The sequence below is a fragment of the Micrasema longulum genome, unplaced genomic scaffold (genome assembly GCF_059751315.1).
Source record: "Micrasema longulum isolate JH-2025_06_02 unplaced genomic scaffold, ASM5975131v1 h1tg000228l, whole genome shotgun sequence".
NCBI classification, from domain to species: domain Eukaryota; kingdom Metazoa; phylum Arthropoda; class Insecta; order Trichoptera; family Brachycentridae; genus Micrasema; species Micrasema longulum.
The window spans coordinates 153905-165588 of NW_028277433.1; the positions used below are offsets into that span (position 1 = coordinate 153905).

An 11684-nucleotide genomic window follows, 5' to 3' on the forward strand; every position below is an offset into this window, starting at 1 on the left:
AATCTGGTGTTGATGGCTCTTCTGGACATGAGTGCTGCATTCGATACTGTAGACCATAATATTTTGCTTGAACGTCTGGAGAAAACTTATGGTATCCGTGATCAGGCACATATGTGGTTCAGTTCATATCTTAATAAAAGAGAATATGCAGTTGTGTTCCAGGGTAAAAGCTCAACCAACTATCGGGTGTCTACAGGAGTGCCTCAAGGGTCAGTACTCGGACCACTTCTCTATCTCCTTTACACTAAAGATATAGAGAACATTATCAAAGAATGTGGATTGTGGTCTCACTGATATGCAGATGATACGCAGATTTATTTTTATTGCAAACCAGGCGAGAGAAGTGTGCTTGTCAATTTAATTGATGGATGCATCAAGAAAATAGGAAACTGGATGGCTGAAAACAGACTAACATTAAACCCATCAAAAACTGAACAACTGTGGGTGGCTTCAGCCAGACGACAGAATTTGATCCAGGATACGGCTCTACCCAATGTAGGGAGTACCGTTTTGCCCACCGTTAAACTACTGGGAGTTTTACTCAATTCTGACCTATCTCTTGACGCTCAAATTAGTAGAACGATAAGTTCACGCTTCTACCAGCTGAGACAAATTAAATGCATACGCAAAAAATTGCCGGTTGATGCCGCCCGTCAATTAATAAATGCGTTTGTAGTGTCTAGAGTCGATTATTGTAATGGTATATATGCAGGTCGACCAATGAACAAAATGACTCGCCTACAATCTGTATTGAATGCCGCAGCGGGACTTATTTTCGGAATCTCTAAGTTCAGTCATATCACTCCACTACTTCGGGAACTACACTGGCTACGTTTTCCACAGAGGGTCGAATACAAACTCTGTTGGCTTATGTATAAGTCACTGCACAACTCTGCCCCGGAATATCTAAGGGAACTATGCATTCCAGATGAACTAGCTGACAGGCGTCTCACGCTTAGATCAGCTACGTCTACGGCGAGAGGAAAAGTTATTATACCTCTAAGCAAACAGCGCACTAAATTTAGTGAACGCGCATTTGCGGTCGCAGGCCCTATGGCATGGAATGCTCTCCCAGCGGAGGTGCGAGGCTGTGAAAGTGAAGTGATGTTTCGGAAAAAACTTAAAACCCACTTGTTCTCTAAATCATTTGAATGAATCCGTAGCATGTGACAACAAAATAAATTGTTTTAATTTAATTACAAATTTAAAAGCTTCAATTAAAATTATTTAACAATAGAATCACTATGTAAAGCGCCCTTGAGGTATTTTATTACGAAAATGGCGCTATATAAGTTATCCATAATAATAATAATAATATCAAGGGACCCTACCCCGCCTACCATATCAACCCTCCCCGTATCGGGGAGAAAGTACGAATAATATAAGCATGAACAGTAGTGCAATATTCGCTTAGAACAATGAATCACTATTAAAAACACTAATGCACGTGCAGTTAGTTCATCGATACGATTATTAGTTTTAGTAAAAATCGGTAACCAAAAACCGTGTCATGTCATCCCGTTTTACCCTGCGTATATGTGTTCAAATGTACCAAACCTACGTATCCTACTTGTAAAAGCTCTCCGGACGTTTATGTGAATTAAATTATAAATAAATAAAAAATAAATATTTGTCATCCGCCTGCTACACACCCGGGCCCCGATTACAATGGGAAGTTAACATTTATCTTCAAGTTTATCTACAAAGTAAAATTAAGTTTTCTGTATGAAAAGCAGAATATGCATACAAAATTTTCTTCTCAACATGTTCAATTATAGGTTACCGACGAAGATACTTATAATGTTCATGCAAATATACTCATTTTCGTACACAAATATCGTTTTTTCTTTATAGACAGTCGAAGATAATTCTGTTAACTGTCCATTGTAATCGGGGACCTGGAGTTCTTATTAATATATTACAACAGATATGAAGAACATTTTAGATAAGGGAATACAGAAGTCTAGGCATTTACAGGTGGAAGAATTGAAAGAATATAGACGTTCGAGGCAGAAAGGTGCATGTTACACAGTGTGTAAAGTGTTTATTTAAACCAGCCAATGACAGGACATAAGCCCTGTAAATGCCAAGACTTGTATTTATTTTTTATTTATTTGACTTTTTGTACATAAGTACTTAATTTAATTTGTACATTGGCGGGCTTATTGCTTAATGGCAATTTCTTTCAACCAACCTGTATTCCTTTCTCTCACATGATCTCTATCTCTGTTGCAATATATTAATCAAAATAAAATCACAAACAAACTAAAATCACATTGGTGACAGTTTATATTAAGTTTTTCCTCGAATAAATAACACAAGATTTTAACTTCTAATTTTTTATCAAATAAATAATATTTTTTTTAAATTTTTATAAATATTTTGTTTTAATATGTGTAAAAAAGATTTTAAGCAAAATTTTTGAATTATCACTTACCACGTAAACTATTACCACAAATAGTGTCAATCACTGGAACATACACAATTATATTGCTGTGTAAACTACTTAACTGGTTCAAAGGTAACCTTTATATTTAAAAAAACGTAAATCAAAACTACAATATTCTGATTATGAACATAAAAAGTACAACAAATGTAGTTTAATTGAATAATAATATTGAGTGATAACTATACTTAAACTGTAAACTTAAAATCATACGTTATTCAAGTTCTTTGATTTTCTAAACTGTCAACTACTTCCACAGTTACCCTAATGATGATGCTGATAATGACGATGATGATTTTATATGAATATTAACCACTCTGAAAATGCTATTTTGAAAGTAAAGCGGCTCATTAGACAAATGGACTAGTGGAAATACTAAAGTACTTACTGGTTATAAAAAAAAAACTTAAATGCTAAAATAGAGTAAATTAGCAAATACTTAAATGATTAACATAAAGTAAATACTTAATGATTATAAACTAAATTTATTTGTGAAATATTCATTTATAGACAAAAATCTACACGAGATTGAAAGATAGGTACCTATAAACGGGGTCTACGTTCAAGGCGCACGGAAGCAATGAAGTGATGTATTTCAACACTGCCCGGTTGAGTTTCGACAAAAATTAGCGCCTCGGTATTTAAAAATACAAAAATACATTCGTGAACATCGACCAGCTCATTTTCATCTAAACTCAACCGGACAGCGTCACAACACACTACCGCATTCCTTCCGTGCGCCTTGAACGTGGACCCAGACTTGGACGATGGTTCTCTTCAAGAATGTTTTTTAAATTTTGAAAAGATTTATCCCAACTATGGGTGGTTTGTGGGCTTTATTTAAAAAAATAAAAAGGATTTATTTAACATTTTACTACCTATTTAGGAAATAGGCAGTAAATGATATTTTTTCCAGTCTCCGATAAGATGACCAAGTAGTGTACATACTGTCACTCATGTTATGTATATCATTTACTTTTATCAAATAGATCTAATAAGTGAAATATATATTATTAAATAGCTACATTATTAATTTATATACTTATTAAGGAATTAATAAAAATTAGATCAGCTGCAGTTATGTACCTTAATATTTTTTTAAATATTCTATTACATGTACTTGAATGCTTTAAAAATCGTACCTTATACATCCCATAATCAATGCATAATGGTGCATAGGACACTAAGATGGTTCCTTCACTAAGAGCACAGATGGTACCCACACACTTTTACTAGACAGTGACAGGTCAAGCCCATAAATGCTAAGATTTTCAAATTTCTGTCTCAAATCGCAACTGTTGATAATCTTGATAAAATATTTTATTATATTTTTAACACCCATAGAAATTTTAAGTAGAAATATTTTACATTGATAAATAACAGGTACACAATGTACACAATACATTCACAGAAACAGCAAGAAGATAGTTTAAGTGTGTATATGAAGAAAATAAAAGAGAAAAACAACAATCAAAACATAAAATAAAAAGGTAAGAAACACAGGAGGCATTACAAATTCCAAATGCTACACAATATTTATTACCTATAAAAAACCATTAACAAAAAAAACATAAAAATAATAGCAAAAATTATAAAAAATCTCCCAACATGCATCCAGTACATATCTGAAAAGTATTTAACTGTACAAGGAAAACATAATAAATAAATTTACCTGATGTAGTAGACATTATTTCCATCAACAATCCGGTCCCATCCAAAGGGAATCACTATCACTTCAGGCGGGGACTGAACAGTCACTTGTCTCCCTTCACAGGGCACAAAGGATTGCACAATATTGGCTCCCGCACTGACACTGTTCACCACACCAACACCCACACTGACACTAGCACCCACTGCACTATGTTTAGCCGCTGGGAGCATGCTCAGCACTATCCCGGACGAAGTTCTCACCAACTGGTGCGGCATATTGTTCACTATCACTATGTCCCCCTCCATGCCCAGAGGGAGAGCTTGTCGCGCTGTACCGTCACCCTCCGTCATCCCTTCTCTGTGCTCGCCGGAACCTCCTTCCGCTTCCCGGCACCCGTTTCCCGTCTCCATGACGCTAATATTCACATTACGATTCGACATTATATGCTGGTTCATCATATTCATGTTCTGCGTTATCATCGAATGTTGCTGCATACTTTGATTGTTCACGATTTGAAAGTTAGTAATTGGATTCTGGCCAGATTGGCTATTATCTATTTGATTAGCTATAACGACATTACCGGATGATCGCATCTGATTCAACACGATCTGGTTATGATTGGTGGCTCGCTGACTGTGGATGTTGTTATTAGACATCCTATCCTGTAATATCACCATACTACTCGAGCATTCGTATTGGCTGTCTCCCGAACTCAGACTGGAACAAGACTCGCCGGTTTCAGAACGCGCAGAATCGGAGCGAGAGATCATCATCATGCGACCGCTGGGTACACGCTCTTGGTTCATTTCTAGATAGTCACCACACCCTACGGTAGGATTTGATCCGATATTCTCAGATTTTTCCTTGTGAATAAAATCGGACATTTCTCTCGGCAATAGCCGCTGCCCTTCTCCAATATTCCTAACACCGGCGAAGGCTTCGTTCATAATGTTTGGTATTTGATCCAGATGTCCAGTTTCTCTGGCAGGTTTGCAAGCGTATACAGAAGACAGATTATGGCTATTTTCGATAGATATAACATTGGGTGTGGCATTTTTCTGAATAGCTAATCCGTTCGGGTAAGAAGGTTGATATCGTACTTGACGCAGCGTTCCCCCGATAATTTCATCTTTAATATGGGACTTACGATCAGTAATGAGATGGGCAAACTGATTGGTGTCTTCTATAGACGGAGTTCCTGGATGGTGTGGGGGAGTCACGTAGAGCAGGAGGTTGGGGGGCGGCGGCGCGGGGGGCGCCAGGGGGGGCGCGGGACACTCGGCCTCGCCAGACATGGTGTCACGGTACACCGTTAGCCCCCCTCAGCTTACCGCTTACAGCCCCTACAAAAGTAAATTTATTTATTTTGTGACTAAGGAGGGTATTTAAGTATTCATTGCAAAAAATATATATTTTTGATAAATAGCTTCCATAATGGTGTTATACTTTAAGTAGCATTATTTGCGTAGCAAAATATTCATTCCCATTAGGATTGTTTTATTTGTTTTATAGAGTTTTCTATAATCTTTTTACAAACTTATTTTTTGAGAAAAATTGTAGGAATATATTTTGTCTACTTTGAGCCTGCATTTTAGTGAAAAAAACTGATTACAAACGGGCAATTGGTAAAAGTATATCTACCCACTAACAATACAAATTGTGCATACAAAAAATACATAAATACGGAATATAATTTATAATCATGAATTTATTGAGAAAACATAGATATTTGCTTACGTTTCATTCGGAAAGTCAGTTAAACATGAAGATAATATTTAATAAGAGAATGTCGGGTTTATATTATTAAAATATTGAGTATGTGTCACTTTGACAGAGATTATAACTTTCGTTGAGAAAAGATATTGGGTATTGTAAATAACAAAAAAAAACATAGCTTGTTATAGTAATGAACTCAAATAGTCGGATCTTTAGGGTTTTATGACATAGTGCTAATAAATATGGCAATAATGTTTTATGACTTATGCTACTGTAAACATAGTGTTGGGGTTATCCGTACCTGGGTGACACATTTGTCCGTGCTAGGATAATTTTGTGGCTTAATAGGTAGCGCATATCTTTGAGAAATACTTATCGAAGGTATTATTGTTGGTTGTAGTTTATGTAAGCAATTAGCACAAAAACATTCACTGAGCACCTAGATATAAACACCGTGACGTTACAAACATACGTATCAATCGAAACGAGAACGCTTTTGCGCGACTTTATTGCCGAAATATTATCAATGTTTCATTAAATTCACATTTTAATAATTTAATACCCGTAATTTAATATACACAAAAGACAACCACTCCCGTCAACACACCTGAAAATATGGTTGCGTCTCAGCATTTGAGTGAGATGGCTTTCATTATTTCATGATGCACAACGTAAAAGTAATAAGAACGAGTGAGATGGGAAATACATTTAACTCCCAAACGAATTTAGCAGCTCTAGCGGCCAGAAAATGAGTTGTTGACTTGTTTGAATCCGAGCAGAAAACTGTTTTATCATTTACAGCATTTATTTATTCGACCGCTAGGTTTATTTTTAAAATTATTTTCGTCACTTTAATTATAATTATATATTTGATGTTATTTCATTGATCGCATTTTGAAAAAAAAAAACACTATTAGGTCATAATGCTACAATTCTTTAAATAAGTAAATGTGTAGTTTCATTATCATTCCCTATCCGCACCTAATGGTGCATAGAGCACTGCATTGGTTCACCAATCGCAGCGTATCTTGATCATTTTTGTAACATGAAGGTAATATGAACAGTATTACACTTCGGATGCCAGTCTAGGGACTATGAAATATTTTAGTGTACAAACACATTTTTAAACTAATGTTTCTTGTCAACCATTTCGGAAATCGAACCAGAGATCTCTATCGTGGTATGCAAACACGCTGACCCCTACATCACGAGGCCAAAGAATTTTTGATGTTGTAGTTTATTTGACTTTACCATGGATACGAAAACAAAACATTATTATTTTTATGAATTTTTTGTATATCAGTTATTTTCTTTATAGAATTGTCCCGCAATGAAAAAAACTTTAGTACCCTGAAAGTTAGTTGAAAACTAGCACATTGATAAGTTTTGTAAGTTTTCTAATGTTATAATTTAATAGTAATTAATAGGTTTTGTATGTTATCTAATGTTATATTTATTACGTAATCATTTTTTTAACATTTTAACATTTGATAACATACAAAACTTATCAATGGGCTAGTTTTCAACTAATTTTAAGGGTACTCAAGTTTTTCTTGGCATTGATAATTTCATTACTGCATTCATGGTATTTCAATAAAAAGAACGATTTTTTCACATGAACGATTTTTCTATATTACGTACGTACGTACCAACGTCCCTACTTAGTTTTCCACGTGGTGTTATTGTCTATAAAAGTCAGAGACAACGATCCACAATAACTATTAATCTTTTACAGTATCTATGATTACATACCACATGCCAAAATAACTGTCAAAATACTGCATTTTGACTCGGACTGTTATGTGATTGTTATTACTAAATTCTAGCATAAGTTCGTGATTTACCCCATCTTTATTTTATGCTTATTCCTATTCTTGACGTTTTTGTTTGCAGAACCCATGTGATTAAGTTATATATTAATCAACACTGTTAAATACTTTAAAATGTCTTCAGCCGCCAAGCGAATGAAAGTCGAGGAGGAAAAGTACGTCGTATTTTTCAAATGTTTTTGATGTGTATCACAATTAATCTGTTATTATGTTAATGGATTTTCATTTGTATTTTTTTAGGTTATCAAGACTACTTTTCAGTGACTCAACTGGTCTACTTGAAAAGTTTTCGTCTGTTTCGAACATTAAGGATTTAGATGAAAATATTCAAACTTCAAGAAAGAACAAGTATAATGCAGCTTGGCACGATGAAGACGATGAGGTGGATGTTCGAACCGTACTGAATGCTCAAGGACGATCGCTGCCCAATGGTGGAGTTAATGATCACTCTGGACAGTATTCAGATCTTGTAAAACACAAGTACAAACTGCTTGTTGGTACACCAGATTGGGCTGAGCTAGATAGAAAGGTTGAGGAAGACAGTGATGACGAAATCTTGCAGTCTGTTGGTCATATTGCTAAATCCAAAACCAATTCTCTGACGAAAGGAATTCTCGAATTTAAACGATTAAAATACTTGAACACTGATACTGGAACAGAAGGACCCATAATAAGGGCTATTGAATTCCATCCAACATCTAGCGTAGCTCTTGTGGCAGGACAATCTGGAATAGTATCTCTTCTCACAGTTGATGGTCGTAAAAATGAAAAACTGCATTCCATTGCTTTCAAAAAGTATCCTATTCATTCAGCCCGATTTTCAAAAGACGGATCTGAGGCATTCATAGGATCTCTCCTTCCGTATTTTTACATTTACGATTTGATGAATGCTAAGGCTTTAAGAGTTCCTTTACCAAAAAACATAACTAAAATGTCTATGTTTGAAGTATCTCACTGTGGAAAGTATTTGGCCATAGGTGGTAGATTTGGGGAGATTCACTTACTATGCGCCAAAACACGCGAAGAGATTCAAACATTGAAGCAGAGTGGCGAAGTCTCCGCAATAGCATTTAGTCCAGATAGTTCTAAATTGTATGGCCATGGTACTGAAGGTCACGTTACAGTATGGGATCTGTCTTCACGTAGAGTGGTGAACAAATGGGTAGATAATGGTTGCCTATCGGGCTCTAGTTTAGCTGTCAGTCCATCGGGAGAATATTTTGCTACCGGTAGCGCCCAAGGAGTAGTTAATATATATAAATCCAAGGATGTCAGGTTTTCAAAAGAGCCTACACCACAAAAGATTTTTCTCAATTTGACTACTAGTATTACTTGTCTTAAATTCAACCCGAGTTCTGAGATTTTGGCATTTTTGTCTTCTGAAAGTGCCAATGCTATTCGTTTAGTTCACATACCATCATTTCAGGTTTATTCCAATTTTCCCGGATTACAACCCAACTTGGGACATTGCTCCGTCATAAACTTTACACCCAACAGTGGTTTTATGGCATTCGGTAATAATAAACGCCTTGCATACCTTTACAGATTAAAACATTTTAAAAATTATTGATTTTCATCAAATAAAGATTTACACAACATCGCATGTTTTGTTTTATTATTTTAAAACTGTTTTCCTATTTGTTAAAGAGCACAAAGAATCTAGTGCACAAGGAATAAGGAGTGATATCTTACAATGATATTTCGTTAATACATTTTACTACACAGTACTATATTTATTTGTATTAATACAATGAATCCAGAATTAATGCCCAACAGTTCCTTCAGTGATTCTTTTATGTTGGCAAATTGCCATCCTTTCGTGGTTCTTTTCAGCTTCAGAAATTAAATTAGGTCTTGAGTCTGAATATGGTCGTCATTCCATGTTCACTCTCTGGTTGGAGCATATGGTGTCCACAAAGACCCTTCAGCCGTTTCTGTCGGCTACCAGGTCCTGTGCATCCTCCCAAATCAGGTTCGCATACCGTAGTTCAGACGTAAACTGCTGATGAATAGTCAGCAGTGGATTTCTAGGACGTCAAGAACCTGATGCCTTGTAAAGTAAGAAAGCCTGGTAAAGTAAGGCGATCAATCTCACGCTTCAGGTGCTAGTTTAATATTGATAAAATGTCACAGTGTAATACGACCCACTAAACAATTGTTTCATTTTGACAATCCCAGAAATTCAACTCGGAGCTTCTATCCAATGGCGAACGGTCCATATAAGTGATTATGCACAGCTTCTCATAATATTTTATTATAGATATTAATGTTTTATTCTAATAGTACTTATGGAAAAAGAAAAACATTTTTGCAAGCAATTGTACTTCACTCAAAAAATAAATACAAATATCTATAAAGCGTGGCCAGCCCGTTCCCAGTAAAATAAGAAACTAGCCAATTATAACAACTTATTTCTCCGCACATAAAAGTCACTTTATTTTAAACATTTGAATATTATTTAAAAACTTTCTGTTTTAAAAAAAGGACTATTTTCCGTCGATAGAATACAGTTAACATTTATGACCATCAGGTTTTTTCATTCGTCTGATTTAATATAGAATGCGGCATCATTGACATTTTCAGAAAAAATATAAAGGGATTTTGCATAGTTGGTTTGCTCGAACTGGAATGTATTTCTGTGATAGAATGTGGAATAACCGGTGAAATACCAACATGTATGTATAAATGTAAAGTGTAATGAAAAATATAATAATCCAAGTCCAAAAATCTGGTTTAATTTTACACCGAAAACTGTAGTTTTCACCCGCCCGGACACAGACACTTCATGCTCATTAATATCACTTCATTATTAATTCACCCATAAGGATTTATCAAATCTCTATTTTGGTCTGGTATATTTATTTATCTAAAACATTATGCATTGTACGTGTAGCTACTAATTTAAATCAACAAGTAATTTAATATTCTTGCTTCTTTTACATTGTATTTATTGGGAAACATTCAATGTAAAAGTTTTTAAAGAGGAGAGCAAAAGATATCAATAATCTGGATTGAAAAACTGCCTCCTACCGATCACACATTTCGAGTGTTTATTCGGAGGATCTTTTAAAAATGTATTTACTTTAGGTTATTTTTATCCACCAACTCAAATTACATTTTTGGCCAAAGAACCCGGTTGTATCAAATAAGGTATGCAACTAGGTAAGCAAGGGCTGACAGTAAAATATGACCGTACAGGATAGGAGCTTAGGCGTAGCCTAGTACCAAAGAGTTCCAGATAAGGAAAGCAAGCTGGTTCGCTAGGAGAGCCCCGAGTAGGTGTCTTAACCAAAAAGTACAAAGAAGATAGGTATGCAGAAAGGTTAGAAGACAACCTGGATTACTTGAACACTCGTTTTTGATTTTGTCAATTAAGCTTGTCTCAATCTAATATAATGCATGGATTTTGATATTTGCACACCTATCATGCATACATAGTTTTATCAAATATTCGCTGGAGAGATCGCATTTCAACAGGATTTAGCCTACTTTCATCCTTGTTTTCCAATTCCATACTTCACTCCTATACATAAGGGTTGGCATTGTGAGCTGATAATTTTTTCTCCAGTGATAAATACTTATTTGCCAAGGTTGATTTAAGCGCAATGTTCACCCTGTTCCCAGCACCGATTTATATATTTCTCTATCCATAGTTAACATACTTTTTAAATATACAAATTCTTCTACCCGATTCAGAATATCTTCGTTCACATTGGACCTTTGTTACCAAGGATTGCGGGTTCTCTTGATTGCTAGCAAAAAGCACGGCATCATCAGCATGAAAAAGACAATTGACAGTTAAACCACCCAATTTTGCTCCCATTCTTAAACCTTTCAGTTCTTTCATATAGTTATCGATGTATACAGCCACTATGACATTTTACATTACTGTTTGACTACTTTAATAGTGTAAACCCACAATATGAATGACCCATTTACCCCCACCCATGCTGTTCTGGCCTTATAAAGTCATTCATCAGGTTGCTGTTTACTCCATAAAATCAATCACAATTTTTCTCTGTCAAATCCATCAAACGTTTTT

The 11684-nt window shown here is 35.2% G+C and overlaps 2 protein-coding genes across 2 annotated transcripts in view; one reads left to right on the forward strand and one right to left on the reverse strand.

Annotated features, from left to right (window-relative positions):
- The window catches only part of LOC148283485 (uncharacterized), a gene marked incomplete at its 3' end in the record, with an annotated part of 140466 nt that extends 134036 nt beyond the window's left edge, over nt 1–6430 (reverse strand). The window contains exons 1-2 of the mRNA XM_088243772.1: nt 6115–6430; nt 4119–5440 (exon numbers count right to left, since the gene is read on the reverse strand). Coding sequence (XP_088099898.1) covers nt 4119–5392 — 1274 coding nt within the window. The remainder of the gene's footprint in view (nt 1–4118; nt 5441–6114) is intronic.
- A 1148-nt stretch (nt 6431–7578) lies between these two features.
- On the forward strand, nt 7579–9245 carry wcd (U3 small nucleolar RNA-associated protein 18 homolog wicked). Its single transcript, XM_088243773.1, has 2 exons — nt 7579–7797; nt 7883–9245. The coding sequence occupies exons 1-2, from the start codon at nt 7757–7759 to the stop codon at nt 9210–9212; spliced, it is 1371 nt and encodes a 456-aa protein (XP_088099899.1). The 5' UTR covers nt 7579–7756; the 3' UTR covers nt 9213–9245.
- Nucleotides 9246–11684: the final 2439 nt, after the last annotated feature.